At 41.3% G+C, this 16,816-nt stretch overlaps 1 protein-coding gene across 3 annotated transcripts in view; it reads right to left on the bottom strand.

The window, feature by feature from the left end:
* The window catches only part of LRGUK (leucine rich repeats and guanylate kinase domain containing), a 130,921-nt gene that overhangs the window by 112,075 nt on the left and 2,030 nt on the right, over positions 1-16,816 (bottom strand). For all 3 annotated transcript variants that reach the window (XM_023207812.3, XM_026454372.1, XM_026454373.1), the window contains exons 2-4: positions 8,556-8,663; positions 6,157-6,238; positions 2,211-2,311 (exon numbers count right to left, since the gene is read on the bottom strand). In XM_023207812.3, coding sequence (XP_023063580.1) covers positions 2,211-2,311; positions 6,157-6,238; positions 8,556-8,663 — 291 coding nt within the window. The remainder of the gene's footprint in view (positions 1-2,210; positions 2,312-6,156; positions 6,239-8,555; positions 8,664-16,816) is intronic.

Raw genomic sequence — 16,816 nt, 5'->3', positions numbered from 1 at the left:
GAAGAATTGCTTGAACCTGGGAGGTGGAGGTTGCAGTGAGCCAAGATCTCGCCATTGCACTCCAGCCTGGGCAATGAGTGAGACCCCATCTCAAAAAAAAAACAAAAAAAAAAAAAAAGAAAAGAAAAGAAAACAAACACCAGGACGCCGCCATCATTCCTTCCCAGGTCTACACAGAGCTCACAGTGGCTCACAGCACCTCAGGGTACAGCCTGGCACTTGGTACACACTTCTCTAAAATGACCAATATATTTGCTCATAATTCTCCAGGAGCTCAGAACCTTAAAGATGGGGTCTGTGATTTGTTTTTGTTCGTTTGTGGGGTCTTTCTGGGAGAGTGCAAGGAAGGGGTATGAAAGGGAGAAACTCCAAAGTTTTTCCTGGGGTAGGGATCATGCTGTTACCATGAATGACTGCCCTGTGGCTTCAGGCAAGGTGACTGGAACAGCAAAAGGAGGATCAAATCAGCTCTGCAAATTCAATTCCTGATAACCTCAAGACCATGCAGCCCCACACTGAGTACAGATAGGCACCTAGTACAGCTTATCTGCACAAAGGAATGTCACCCTGGCAAAAACTACAATTTCAAAGGGAAAAAGTGTGCTATTGATAACGGAATGATATAAAATAGAAGAAAAATTGAAAATTAAGGTCTCTCATCAGTGTAAGGGAATGTCTGTTTCTTGATTTCAAACGGATTTTCATATTTGTGCAACTCTCCATAGAATATTTTGGATTTAAGTTAATTTGGTTTGCAAATAAAATAAAACTAATAGATAAATAAAAGGCAATAGTTGATGTCCATTCCTTAAAATAACTTTTTAATTAAATATTTGAGTCCAATATAACAACACTAATCACAAAACCCAGGGCGATCATTTCCAGATTTGTCAGCACATTAGAGTCACCTGATGGTCTCTTTAAAAGGCCAGGCCAGGCGTGATGGCTCACACCTGTAATCCTAGCACTTTGGGAGGCTGAGGCAGGTGGATCGTTTGAGTCCAGGAGTTCAAGACCAGCCTGGGCTACATGGTGAAACCCCCATCTCTACAAAAAACACCAAAAAAAATTAGCCGGGTGTTTTGGCGTGTGCCTGAGTAGCACCTCAGCTACTCAGGCTGAAGTGAGAGGACCACTTGAGCCCAGGAGTCCAAGGTTGCGGTGAGAGTGAGACAATATTGTGCCACTGCACTCCAGCCTGGGCGACAGGATCACTTGAGCCCAGGAGGCTGAAGGTGTGGTGAGACAAGACTGCGCCACTGCACTCCAACCTATCTCCAAAAAGAAAATGTCCAAAGCCCACGCCTTACCTTGGACCACTTAAATCAGAATCTCTTGCAGTGGAATTTGGGCATCAGTGGGTCTGAAAACTCTCCCAGGGCATTCCAAAGTGCAGAAAAGTGTAGAAACCACTTCTCTCTGACCTTGCTACTTAAGTATGACCCATGGATCAGTGGCATAACATCACCAGGAAGGTGTTTAGTAATCACAGACTCAGGCCCCACCCCAGACCCAACGGGTCAGAATTCCCTTTTCACAAGAACCACAGATGATTTGGGCATGCATTTAAGCAACAGACTCACTGCTCTAGGGCGCAGCAAACTATTCCATCCACCACTGTTCACAGGTAGTTTATTTCTGCTTCAGAAATGCAAAAGCAAGTGCAGAGAAGCAAGAACGGAGGTCCGAAAGCATTATTTTCTTAAAAAGTAAAGTTGGATAAATAAAAGGGCAAAGTTTGAGCCTAGGACATTTTTACAGATTATTCGGATATAAAATTTTTCAGATAAATTATTCTGCTATATGTCCCATAACATCATGCTATACATCTCAAATATATACAATAAAATGCATTTCTTTAAATAAAATGTTCCAAGTAATATTTTTAAAAAATTGTTCTGCTGTAACAACAAAAAAGTGCAATAATAACTACTATGCAAATGAGGGAAAAAGGAGACCAGAGGAAAGTTCGTTGGTTTGAACACTAGGTTTGAACAAAGCTTGCTGAAAGCCTATACATTGACAGACCATATCCCTTTTCCAAAATAAAGGATACACAAAGTCGCCTTTTTTATTTCATTTCAGAAACTTACATTACTTACCTCTGTATCTTATTCTCTCTGAATTCTCTATTTGAGTGGTATTTTGCTTATTTAATGCACTTTTGCAAACCTCTTAACATGTGTAATTAATGTATTCATAAAGTCTACCTTGAGGTTTTTGGGTGGCTTGAAATTGAAGAATGTAGTCAAATTATTTTGAGAAGCATTAAGTTCTAGGAGATAAGGCATACAACTCACACAAGATAAATCTGGGGGGAAACAGATACAGAATAAGGTGAGCCAATAAAATAACAAGACAAAGGCATTAAAAACAGTATACATGACCTCAGAATATTTTAAAATTATAACAGTTGCAAAGACATCTTAATTATTCCATATGAGTGAGAGGAATAAAATCAGGAGTATGTGAAACATACAAAAAAAAATGTGGAAAACTCTCGATGAGTCAATAATTTAATCCTCTTCCCCAGGGGTGGCCAATCCTTGTATGCCCTATTTTGGGGTCAGCCAAGTAACCAATCCCTGTGGCCTCTTCCTCATGCCCGCTCACTCTCCCGCTAACAGTGAAATGCTACAAAACTTGCCAGCCTTTGAGAAAAGGATGAGAAGGAAAAGCCTTGATAATCCTCTTGATAATTAGCCCCTAAATAACTAAATTAGATCTTTTCATAAAGAGTGGAAATGCCACAATTCAGAAACTCTCTTTGTTGTAAATTAAATTTTGTTTCAGTTGGATTTAGCACCAGATCGCATTAAGTATTTGAAGTGATTTAACTCATTGCTGTTATTTGATTTTTGACTCTGGATTGGATCAAATGCACATCCGAGTTTTGCATTTTATCCCAAGCACACACTTTGAATCTTGAATACTAAGTAAACGACTACTGTGCTAATAAAGGATACTGCTAATGGAATTACATATAAAAGATAAAAGATATGAACGATTGTTTTACATTTCTCTATGACTTTACAGCAGACACAGAGGTAGCGGAATGAATTAGGGAAGGAATCAGAAAGGGTCACACAGTAAGGGTTATTTATGGCCCTGTCTCTACCAATAAGTCCTTTCTCCGCCTGAAAATGGCAACAATACTAGCATTTCCCTCTCTCTCCTCGTTCTAGATCACAGTATGCGCTATTACAACCCCCTGGGGACGGCCTCTAGTGGAACAGTGAAGCCTCCTCACCCAAAGCCAAGCAAAGTGCTTCTACCTTTCTCCAGGTGGCACAGACACATGCAGATCTGGGGAAGGAAGCCAGTCTGGAGTAGCTGGGGCCCTGCCCTGAGATGGATGGGACACGCTGTGTAAGGGACCTCCTGGTATCTTCCCTTCTCAATAGTCACTGAAGCCAGAAAATTACCCCCAATTTCTATGTTATTTCTCTGGATGAAATCATGCCCTTCCTTACCAAATGTAAGTAGTTCTAGGAGAGACAGTACTTTGAGACATTAACACTTTGTTGGAAATGAATCAGCAAATCAAGGAAGAACTCTTTGAGGAAACCTAAGGAGAAACTGTGATTGCTTTCCAATTGGTATCAATTTGTCCACGCTGAGCTCAGCTACATGTCTGCCAGTAGTGGTCTCAACTCTACTAACTTCACAGGACACCCAGACCCTCCTGAAAGATGATCTTTCTGTGGACAGGTAAATGGAGATCTTTCTTGAAGCAGAGGCAGCAGTTAGTACTTAGCTAGAGACAAAGAGATGGTGAGCGCATTTCACACACTGTAGATAGCCAGTGTTTTCATATCAAGACAGAAAAAAGTCCCTGGTCTGGGTTGCTGGACTTTGAACTTGAGCTGGCCTGTTGTCCCTATCAATGCAGTGACCTCCTTGCCCACCAGAGGGCAGGAGCTCCTTGTGTATCCATCACCGATTCTCAGCGTGTGGTCCCGGACCAGCAGCATCAGCCTCATCCAGGAGCTTGTTCGAAATGCAAATTCCCAGGCCCCGCCCCAAACCTACCGAATCAGAAACCCTGAGAGTGGGGCCCAGAAATCTGTGTTATCAGGGCTGCCAGGTGATTCGGACGCAGTCTGAAGTTTGGCCTACACCAGGAGACCAGTGAGGCTGTCATCACAAAAAGAAAAATACGCTGTACCTTACACACGGGAGGCTTTTAAACAGTTGATGAACTAATGAAATGTGCCATCTAAGGTTCATGAGTACTGATCTGGCTGAAGAGGAACGCCTGGAGCATAACCGTGGGCTCCCTGCTCCTGTTGTCAGCACTGAGCATTGGCAAGGCCCCCACCACTCCGCGATTTCCTACCGGGCAAACGGAAACAACCTCGGAGGTATGGCGTAGGCCAAGTGCTCCTGCCAGAAACACTAGAAAAGGCCTTCTGATGAGATGACCATCTGAGATTTGCTTTAAAATAACCCTGGGGAAGCGGGGCAGGGAGGTATATAGATGGACTGATAATTGTTGAACCCAAATATTCATTCCAAAATTCTATTTATGCACATATTTGTAACTTTCCATAATAAAGCTTTAGAAAACTGGAAAAAAAAATAATTAAAAGTCTTTCAAAAACAGTAGCATTTTAAGAATGAAAACGAGCTAGAATATTTCTTAATCGTTAAAAAGTGGACTTTAATTATTAGGGTCCTAGAAGGGGGAAAATAAACCCAAAATCAAACAGAGAAAACATATCAGCAACATTTATTTGTCATAAAAAAGGCAGGCAAAAGAAGCAAGCAGAAAGATTATCAGTGAAGAAAGCAGGTCAGAAGCAATGATTTGCTCACTTCCCTAGAAATCTAAAGAAAAACATTGTACACTGTCAACTTCAAATAAGATCAGAAAAATACAAACAAGGATCAAGCTTTGAAGAAAATTTGACAATGGTAGGACTAATTTCATTAAATGTGAACAAGGTGTCATAACAAATATATTATATAGAACTACAAATGGTGGAGTTAGAGTTGAAAGAATCAACTAAATAAAGACAGCAAAAAAATAATGAAAAATATGTATCTGTGAATCCCTGGTGCTCAATAATAAGGATAAAAGAGCTAACAGATTTAAAACACAAAATGTAGGCCCAGGCACAGTGGCTCACACCTATAATCCCAGCACTTTGGGAAGCCAAGGCAGGCAGATCGCTTGAGCCCAGGAGTTCGAGACCAGCCCGGGCAACACGGTGAAACCCCATGTCTACAATCAATACAAAAAATTGGGCATGGTGGCATGTCTGTAGTCCTAGCTACTCAGGAGGCTGAGGTGGGAGAATTGATTGAGCCGGGGATGTCAAGGCTGTGTGAGCCGTGATCACACCACTGCACTCCAGCCGAGGTGATAGAGCAAGACCCTGTCTCAAAAATAAGATGGCTGGGTGTGACGGCTAATGCCTGTAATCCCAGAGCTTTGGGAGGCTGAGTTAGGCAGATCACATGAGGTCAGGAGTTCAAGACCATCCTGGCCAACATGGCGAAACCCTAACTCTACTAGAAATACAAAAAATTAGCCAGGCGTGGCGGTGCATGCCTGTAATCCCAGCTACTCCGGAGGCTGAGGCAGGAGAATCACTTGAACCTAGGAGGTGGAGGTTGCAGAGAGCTGTGATCATGCCACTGCACTCCAGCCTGGGCAACAGAGTGAGACTCCATCTAAAAAAAATTTTTTTTTTTAATTTAAAAAATAAGATTTTAAAAATGCAAAATAAGGAATGTAATAGAATATAAATGCAAAAGCAAAATAAAGAAAATAATCCATTAAAGAAAAAAAAGACTAATTCATCTGCACTGAGTAACTAACAAAGGAAAAGAAAAGAAATCATTAAATATTCAGGGAGCATTGAAGAAGTAATGATCAATCTCTTAAAAGGAAAAAATAAAACCAACATTCCATCTCCTAGTCTTAAATATCATTGATTGCATCTCAGCCACATCATAATATTGCAGATCTGTGCCTTTTTCTCTCTCATCAGTTGTCGGTGCCTTTCTTGCATGGAAAGCAAAGGATCAATATGTAAATTGATACACAAATTAGTTATATCAAGTTTGGTATTATTAAACCGTATTACATACTGCAACATTTAAGTTTTCAGAAAATTCAGTGATCAATCTAGAATGACAATTACATACCTTCAATTTTATTCACTGAAAGATCCAACTTCTGTAGGTGAACATATCCACAGAGAATGCTAACATCAATTAAATTACAACCCTGAGAAAATAAAAGGTAAAAGACTTTAATGTTGCTTTATCAGGTTACTACTCAGCCTTCTTGCAATAACTGTTGATGGAAAGAAATCCAGAATTTCTTTCACAAGTATAGAAGAAGGGAGAGAACAAAATCTGAAGCCTGCTACTAATAGGATCTCAAAACAGATGCCATTAAAAAAAAAAAAGGCCCTTCCTTTGAAGAAAATAATAGCTTAGTAATATTAGTGTTGTTAGCAAAAACAAATACAACACAAAAGGCCAATTTAAAGCAGTGTTCATGGAGACCGTTAGAACAGAGTCTTTTTTTTTTTTCTTTTAATAAATCACACAATAGCAATAAAGACAAGGCCTTTATCTAGTAGAAGAAAAGAAAAAAAATTTAAATGAAGTTTTAAAGAGAGTTCACAGCTCATCAGGAGATCATTAATAACAATACTACCTACACTTTCACCGGGTTCATTTTCAAAGCTCTTTCACAATAATCGCATCTGATCAAACACAGCTGTGAAATCTGTAGGGCAGCTTACTCCCAATTTACAGGTGAGGGGTGTGAGGTACAGAGAGGTATGTTAATAGCCTGAAATCACACAGCAAGTTAGTGATAGAGAAGCAGTATCTAAGTCTCGAATCCTTGTCCAAAATTCTTTTCAGGAAATCTTGATTCTAGTCAACTTCAAGTGAGGTTGAGGGGAATTCGGTTGAGTGGAACAAAGACTCCTATGACTGTTTTATGTCGTGATGTCAGAGTCAGAAAAAAAGCAAACCAATGAAGAGTCATTACAAGCAGGTTCTCATATAGAATAATGGTGATTGCTTAATAAAGGCCGCTAGAACAGTAATAATAAATAAACACTTACTGAATATTTACTATGTATAAGGCATTGTGCTTGGCATGATGAGAAATACAATGATGGAAAAGAGCTATACTGTGCCCTTAAGAAACTTACGACTTTGGTAGAAGAGAAGATATGTACACAAGTAATAAGAGAAAGTAAAAAAATAACACGTAACATAAGTAAGACATAAAGGAAAAAAAGAAAATCACCAAACCAGGCAACTCTAAGAAAGTGTATTCAGTAAGACAGGTTATTAAGTCAAAGTAATTCAACGTGTAATATCTCAAATGTAAGGAGGTCAGTGGCAAAATAAATTAAGCTTCAGTCCATCCAGCTGAAATAAGATTTAAAGGATTGCTTTTTGGGGTAGATCAATTTAAGGCATAGCAGTACCTACATAAGTAGAATATTGATTGAAAGGGGCTTGTGTGGGGATGCATTGGCTGCTGGAATTATATACCATATTCCAGCATCGAACACAGTGCAATGCATACAGGGTGCTCCCTGTATGTTATTGCCTGACTGGCTGAGTCATCCATAAAATGTTATAAAGTGAAAATAGAAGAAGATTACTGTTTTAATATGCTGACCTTGAAGGACATGCCCATGGAACTAGCAAAGGTGAAAACAGCTTAACATTTCTTGCATAGCTTACTCATTCAAATCCAAGATAGAATAGGCTTACAGTGAATTATATATACCCTTTCGCCAAATCATGGTGCCATGGTAAAATTTCAATGCACGTTTTTTTTTTTTTTTTTTTTTTTTCTCATATGTACCTAAATTTACTCTGTGGATCTCCAATGAATACTTAATGCTTTATAATATAAGGAGGCAAAACGACTTAAATTGTTTTCCTAGGACTACAGAGAAACAAAATGAGGAAAGAAGCAAGTATTCCCAGTAGTTTGCTCTTACAGCCTCTCTTCTGATAAAATTGAAGCCAAGATTTTGTGCTACTCTATGACGAGTACTGAAATCTTAAAAACTGATGAATAATAATAGATTTTTTCCTTTAATGATAGGTATCTTTTGGAAAGTAAGATATAGCTCAAAGCCTCTTATTTCTTGACATACTTAGTGGGGAAAGTCAATATCAAAATACTTTGTTCCGTTGGATTCAGATATAAAGTTTAGTGCTTCTTCCACTGATCAGAGAGAAAATTCTTAGAGTCTTTGATTGGTTTTACAGAATCAAATTCAACCTCCTGGAAAGAAAGCATTGATTACTATAATATAGACTACTTAAGATGAAAGAAATAGAGCGTGAAGAGAATGAAAACTAGGAAATTTGGGGGGCTGATTACTGGATTGGTCAGAGCCCTTTGGAGTCTAATATTTACGTAAATATCTCTTATCAACAGTCTCCGTCAAATGCGAGGCTCTTTCTGCCATCACAAAAGCTATGAGTACTGAAGAAAATCAATATGGTCTAGCCAGCGTCAAGCTGTAGCCAGCCAATGGAGATTTTGTCATACTCACTGACAAAGTCAGATTGAGGTAGACTTGCTCAGTCCCAGAGCCTGAGCGCCCCAAGTGATGGAGTGCTTCGGCCACGGCCTCCTCTCTCAGGACCCCGTCAAATTCCTCCTGTAAAACACCCAGAAAGGTAGACAAAGAAAAGACTCTCATTAGGAAAGAAACAATCTATCTTGTCATATCCAGCACTTATTTAGTATATTTTATACCCAGGAGCTGAGCCCTCCAAAATTTACCAAGCCCCCAAAAAATTCTGTGTTGATAACATATACGTATTACATATAATTAAATAACTATCTGCCAAATCAATGTTTTCATTGGCACTGATTTTTTCAGGTGGTCACTTGCATTAGGTATTCAAAGTTGAGTGAACACTGTAGCGGTAAAACAGTAGTGTCAGTGGTGGTATTGAGTGGTTCTCTATTCCAGACACTGCACTAACAGCTCTCAATGGATGAACTCATTGAATCCTTTGGACAACACTGAGATAGGTACTCTTATCTCCACTTTACAGACGGAAAAATTAGGGTTTGGAGTTTAACTTGCCTGAAACTAAACAGATAGTATGTGACAGAGCTGGAATGAAAATCCCAATCTGTCCAGTCCCAGGGCAATTCTCCAAAACTGCCCTAACCACTGCATTTGACTGCTTACCCACACCCTAAAGGATAGTTACATCAAATTAAGGCAATTATTTCTCTAAATCTGGTATTCTTGCTGGAGAAAACAGGTCCTTCAGTTCACTTCCTGTTAGTCAATGTTGCTAGATTTATAAAATGTACAAGATTATTAAAAAGGTGATGATCATTTTCATAAGAAGGTTGGCCCTTGGTCTATAGACATCACATGGACCAATGGCACCCTGACACGCCCTTCCTCCAACAATGACAGACAAAGAGATAACAGGTAGGTCAGTATCATGTTTGTGCTGCTTTCAGCTCCATAATGACCAACGCATTGACACTGACATCAACATGAGGACACAAAACATAGTGATCACATCAGTCACACCGACATAAATAACCATGACTAGCATATGGACTACAATGGCAAAATACCCTTTTTCTAAGTCCTCTATATGAATTCAGGAATCAACAGTGCTGCTCCGGCTGTAGGTACTGACGACATACACATGTAGGCTTGTGCTATTATAAAGAGTTTCTTTCCTGGCAAGTTTCCACTGATTCAGGGAAGTAAATACCACCAACGGGCAGGCAGCACATGGCTTCAGAATTGGGCAGGCGTGGCTTGAACCCCAGCCCTGCCATTTTGGATGTGTGACTTTGGGGAGGTAAAGTTTTCACTGAGCCTCGTGGTTTTCAGCTATAAATAGGAAATGTTATTACCTTTGAAGAAGTTCAGGACGTGTCGCTCTAAAATATGCCACATTGGTATATTGATTATTTTGAGCTGAAGGCACTTGAAAAACAGCAAACGCAGGGAAAAGCTCTTTCTGAACTCCCTTTAGCTGCCTAAAGGCAGATCCTCCAAAAGAAACTCAGTTGTCCTCAAATCCTCCCCACTGGTGGTTTCATCAAACACGGAAGAATGACTTTTACCCACTCAGGAGAGGAGACCAGAAGTCAATGTCACACTCAGACGGACTTTGTCACAAACTCTCATGCCTCGTGTCTGTTTTTCTAAGAAACTATTCCTTCCCTAAAAAGCATTTACTCTCCCCTAAGCGACCTGCATCCCTTCTCCCCTTCTCCTATTGAGATGGTACATAACATCTCAAATCTCACTGCTTTTTTGATTATTCACTTTTATTTTTTCCTGCAATGTCCCCCACAAACATTACAAATTTATTAAAACTTAATACATGTATAATACCTTTTCTCCTGTTAATCTACCTGTTGTCAGTTTATTTTATAGACCCAGCTATAAAAGCCAGGAGAGTAGAGGGAAAGTCATTCCTTCCCTGTACCTTTTTTTAATATTTTTGGAGAAAGGAAAAAAATGGATATAAAACTCACAGCACAGTATGTGCAACACAGTGTTCCCAGTAGACGACGATTTTTGTTACTACCAATTGATGAAGTCAGAAATTCCGCATCTTAATGTTTCACTCATCTATGCCACTCAGCCTGTTCACAAAATGGGCAAAACACATTTACTTTTCTAAATGAAGTTCTAATTTATTACATAAGGCCGGGAAGGAATGTTGCCTTCCCTCCTAACTTTCCACCTAGCCCTCTGAAGTTCATCCATTTCCTGGAAATATGAAGACACTGCATCTTCACTTCTAGCAGGTGGACACTTATTTTTCAAAGTAGCCACTGACATGGAGATGAGCAACACTGTCACCATTTCTCCTTGGGGAAGGCAGCACTCTGCACAGTAACCTCCTCACACCTCCTGAGGTTCCTGACATTTGGCAGTATCATGTCTTCTCCTTCTGATCTTTGGTCATTTTCAAGCTCCTGTCACTACCTTGAGTGGCTTCAGAATCCCTATGGATGGCCATCCAACACCCTATTCCCAGCACATGCACACACGCACAATTCTTTACTGCCTCAGCTCCGGACAGCTTACTCTCACGGCCATGCCCTGGACCTAGTCACCATGCTAAACTCCTCCACCCTGGAAACCTCAGACCCCAGTGTTCCACTCTAATCCCACAACTGCTTATCCTTCAACCTGTCTAGCACCTGTTGAACTTGTTCACTGACCACAACAAAATCTCCAGTCTGTTCACAGATAGACACCTTTCTCAGAGTCTATCTGTTCCCGTCTAACTATACTCCCTTCCCTACTGGGTAGCCCATGGGCAATTTCTTTTTCCTTTTTCTTTTTTAAGACATGGTCTTGCTCTGTCACCTGGGCTGAAATGTAGTGTTGTGATCTCAGCTCAAAGCCTCAACCTCCCAGGCTCAAGCCATCCTCCCACCTCAGCCTCCAAAATAGATGGGTCTACAGGCATGTGCCACCATGCCTGGCTAATTTTTATCATTTTTTAAATAGAGGCAGGGTTTCACCATGTTGCCCAGGCTGATCTCAAACTCCTGGGCTCAAACGATCAGCCCACTTCCAAAGTGCTGGGACTACAGGCACGAGCCACCACACCTGGTCCCATAGGCAATTTCAATTTCTCTTTATCTTCAAGTCTCTGATCCTTGTCCCCTGGTTACAACTACCCCATCCATATACAAATCAGAATCAAGTTCACAATCAACTGCTGCATTGAGGCAGGACTGTGTCATGTTCATCATTCATCAGGGGAAAAAAAATCTCTATAGAATACCCAGCACATGCCAGCCACTATGCTTGGCTCAATGGATAAGACATAGTGAATCAGTGAACAGATATGGTGCCTGTCGATAAGGGATTTACAGTTCAGTCTGGGAGACAGACAAGTATGCAAACAATTTTTGGATTTGATAAATAATATAATAGAGATAAGCAGTGTCTGCTGACTATGAGCAGGGCCCCCATTGTATGTCAGTACCAGGGTGGAGTAAGAGGTTAGCAAAATCTTCCTAGGGCTCGAGAGCAATTCAATTGAGACCCAAATTGTGAGTTACTCTGGCCAAAGGGAAGATAAGGCTGAAGAGTGAGCCAAGAAATAGTATTACAGGCAAAAGGGGCAGCATGTACAAAATCCCAAAGGGAAAAGCAAGCATGGCCTATTGAGAGAACGATGAAGGTTCAGGATGGCTGAAGCCTAAGTGTGAAGGAGGCAAACAGTGGCTCACACATAGTGAGTGCTCAAACATGGCTTGAATGAATGAATACACCTCTTCTGCCCCCTAGCTGCTGAGTGGGCTGGAGAAGACCCCACAACCCTGCATCCTGGAGTCCCTGTAAAGCGGACTTTCAGCTGGGCCTCTTTGCTATGAAACAGTCTCCCGTTCTTCATCACCCCGTTTTCAATTCCCCTTCTTGACTAACCCAGCTCTCCATTACTCTCAAGCTGTGCAGTGTCTCAACTCCTTTGCCCTCTTCTCTCCACTAATGCCATTCTCTTCTACTTCTGAGACAAAGTGGAAGCTCTCAGATGTTAAGCCTCTCAGCTTCCTAGGAGCACCTGTCCTAATGCTTCTCACTCAGGTCTTAGAGGAATACTGTGCCTTCTCTCTACTCAGGGTCCCACCCCCTTCTCTTTCCTCAGGGACCATTCTTGCCCCCTTTCATCTGTGTTTTGTTTTTGTTTTGTTTTTTTTTTTTGGAGACGGAGTCTTGCTCTGTCGCCCAGGCTGGAGTGCAGTGGCCGGATCTCAGCTCACTGCAAGCTCCGCTTCCCGGGTTTACACCATTCTCCTGCCTCAGCCTCCGGAGTAGCTGGGACTACAGGCGCCCGCCACCTCGCCCGGCTAGTTTTTTGTGTTTTTAGTAGAGACAGGGTTTCACCGTGTTAGCCAGGATGGTCTCGATCTCCTGACCTCGTGATCCGCCCGTCTCGGCCTCCCAAAGTGCTGGGATTACAGGCTTGAGCCACCGTGCCCGGCCTTCATCTGTGTTTTGAACCCACCACTCTCTACTGTTCCCACTCCAGCTATATAAATGTGTCAGACTCTTCTGTCCTACAGAGGCTCTCTTCAGTTCTGCAGGTTCCTTTAGCTATAAACTAGAGTTTCCTTTAATAACCAATCTTCTCTAGAGTTGTTTGTTTTTTATGCCTTAGTTCTCCTTTCCTCGGCTCCCAACTAGTCTTCAACTTCACTTAGCCTCCTGTTCACCCATCTCATAAAAACCACATGGGCCAATGTCTCCAATGACCCTCAAACAGGCAAAATGAAGGAGCACTTTTTAGACCTCTTCCCACTTAACCTATTTGTAGCGTAACTCATTCCCATCTTCTTCTTCTTTTTTTTTTTTTCTTTTTCTTTTGAGACAAGGTATTTCTCTGTCACCCAGACTGGAGTGCAGTGGCATGATCATAGCTCACTGCAGCCTCAAACTCCTGGGTTCAAGTGATCCTTTTGCCTCAGCCTCCCAAGTAGCTGGGACTAGAGGTGCATACCACTATGATCCATCGGCTAATTAAAAAAAAAAAAATCTTTTATAGAAATGGGGTCTCACTATGTTACCCAGACTGGTCTCAAACTCTGGCCTCAAGCTATCCTCCTGCCTCTGGCTCCCAAAGTGTCAGGATTTCAGGCATGAGCCACTGCACCCGGTCATCATGTTCTTGAGACTCTTGGCTTCCGTATCATATAGGTCTTCTTTCTCCTCCTACTTCTACCAGTCCTTCCCAGTTTTCTTCCCTGCTTCTTCATCTGCCTACCACTTCAATACCCTTAGTATCTGTACCTTTATGGTTCTATTTGTGGTCTTTTCTCTCCTATTCCTTCCGGGATGACTTCCCAGAATCTAGTGGTGATGATTCCCACGTCTCCTACTCTGAGATCCCTGCCCTGATTCCCAGTCATATGGTTCATATATCCAATTCCTTAACACATAGCTCCATCTGTCCCTGATTCCTATGACAGACAACAGCCTTAATATTACCCCAGACCATGCCATAGGCCTAACAGTCATCCTAGACTTCTAATATTTAGTTTGTAACTGAACCACCTTAAATACTTTGAATATATTTTATCTTTAGTTTCCATTCCCACTGCCACTGCCTTAATCCAAGCTCTTCTCACTCCCCCCTGGATTTTGCTAGAATCTTCTCACTGATCTCCTTGCCTCCAGTATTACCATCCTCCAATCTAATACCACCTGGCCAACAGAGCAGTTCCCCACTGTGTAGAGACCCAAGTCCATGTTCCTACAGTATCACAGTGCCCTCCACAATCTCACCCCTACCTAGGAGGCTTCTTCTGTTCTCACCTGTAGCTCATCACTAGGAAAAGCTGCCACCTGCCTGCCCACACACCACCTCTCCACCCAGGCAAGAGTCTCCTTCCCCTGAAGTCTTCAATGTCCCTGCAATCCAGGTGTCAGCTGTACTCATCTCTGTAGGACATACTACAGGTATGCTGAATTGCTACTATTTACTCACATTCTTGTGTCACTGAGAGCAGGGACCATGTATGTCTTCAATCATGTTCTCATCTTTTTCTACAATTACTGTTATTATTTATTGCAGCCATAATTTTTTGAGAGTCTATTCTGTATGAGACACTATAGTAAGAACTTTAAATATAGAGTTTCTTATTAAATTTGATGTTCATAACTATCCCAGGAGTAGGTATTATTACACATATTAAGGGACTGAAAAGTAGTGTTTTTCATGCATCAATTTTTGGGCCCAGAAACTTGTGCTCTGTACAGTCAAAGAGTGCTTTCTGCATAGCGATCATTCAGTAAATGCTTGTTCAATGAAGGCTAAATTAATCAAATCACTTAATGGGCTGTAGTTAGCAGATAAAAACATGTAAGTTACTATTTGTATTACTAACTTTATCAAAATATATTATGATAAGCGTTTAACATATAGGATCTCATTTAATTTTCACAATTGTTTAAGTATTATTATAATTCCCACATTAACAATGAGAGAGGTTAAGTAACTTGCTCAAGATCTCACAAATAACAAAAGGCTAAATCAAGCCTCAGACACAAATCTTTGGTTCCAACAGCAGTGTTTTAAACAGGTGGTCCATACTGCCTCGTTTACTTCATAAGGGCTTCCGAGGTTTAAGGTATATTGTATTAAAGGCACTCAATAATCATTGTGACCATCATAGCATTGCAAAGGTGCTAAGCTGGGAATAAACTGGGAATAACAGGCTAAGATGGGAATAATAAATCACTGAACATGAATTTCCAAATGTTTCTTTTTAAAACTTTGTTTCAGTTTATTTAGCATATTAATATGTATGCAATACTATGAAAAGCCAAAATAGAATAAAAACACAAAATTAATATTTAGAATGGAAATGGAAGAAATAATGAACCTGTTCCACACGTGTCTTACAAGCCAAAAAGGAATAGCTAGTTCATGTCAACCCCTTCTACGGTTTGTTAATGGCATACTGAAGACAGATTAACAATGGTGCTAATGAACCCCACAGCCGAAGAGCTATGTGTTAATTAGAATAACAAAATATACTGGTGGTTCATTTGTGAATTCCTCTGGGGGGGAAGCTGGTGGAAACCATACAAACATCTCAAAGCTGCAAAAACACTGCTAGAGTTTTGCAATAGTCACTGTTAAAGATAGAAAGTAAATCACCAAAAGACAAAAGAAGTAATAATGAACAGAATAATTAATAGCTTTCTATGGTCAACTTTAAGCATAACTAATGGGAACTAGCTCACATAGAAGGAAGTAAAAAAAGAGGAAAGACAAAATGGAGGAAGAGGATGGGAAAAAAAAAAAAAAAAACAGGCCAAATGTTGAAAGTGAACAGAAGGACATGACAAAAGAAGGGGAACCCAAGTGGTTAATAGAAGGATCAGAGTAAAAGAAGACACTGCAGCTTAGAAAGGGGAGAATAAGGAGAAATAGGACAAATGAGGAAAGGAGTTTGTGAAAGGGAACAGGCATAATAGAGAAATATGTTTGGCCTCAAAGAGAAAAGGTGACTATGAATAGATGCAAAGATGCAAAGAGGGGAAACCAGAAGAATATCACAGAATGAGAGCACTGAAAATATCCTAGTCTGGGCACAGTGGCTCATGCCTGTAACACGAGCACTTAGGGAGGCTGAGGTGGCCAGATTGCTTGAGCCCAGGAGATTACGACAAGCCTGGGCAATATAGCGAGACCCCCGTCTCTACAAAAAATACAAGAATTAGCCAGGCGCTCTGATGTACACCTGTAGTCCCTGCTACTCAGGAGGCTGAGGCAGGAGGATTACTTGAGCCTAGGAGGTTGAGACCGCAGTGAGTCATGACTGCACCACTGTATTCCAGTCTGGGTGACGGAGTAAGACCCTGTGAAAGAAAGAGAAGAGGAGAGAAGAGGAGAGGAAAGGAGAGGATGGGGGGGGTGGGGGGGAGGGAAGAGAGGGAAGGAGAGGGGAGCGGGGAAGAAAGGCAGGAAGGAGAGACTGGAGGGGAGGGAGGGAGGAAGGGAGGGAGGGAAGAAAGAAAGAAGGAAAGAAAGAAAAAGAGAAGGAAGGAAAAGAAAGAGAGAAAGAGAGGAAGGAAGGAAGGAAGGAAAGGAAGGAAGGAAGGAAAAGAGGGAGGGAGGGGAAGACAGGAAGGAAGGAAGGGAGGAAGGAAGGAAGAAAGAAAGAGAGAGAGCGGGAGGGAGGGGAAGGAAGGAAGAGAAAGAGGGAGAGAGGGGAAGGCAGGAAGGAAGGGAGAGAGGAAGGTAGGAAGAAAGAAAGAAAGAAAGAAAGAAAGAAAGAAAGAAAGAAAGAAAG

This window comes from Piliocolobus tephrosceles, chromosome 8 (genome assembly GCF_002776525.5).
Source record: "Piliocolobus tephrosceles isolate RC106 chromosome 8, ASM277652v3, whole genome shotgun sequence".
NCBI lineage: Eukaryota > Metazoa > Chordata > Mammalia > Primates > Cercopithecidae > Piliocolobus > Piliocolobus tephrosceles.
Note: the sequence above shows the minus strand (reverse complement) of the source record. Positions and strands in the feature narration are given on the sequence as shown.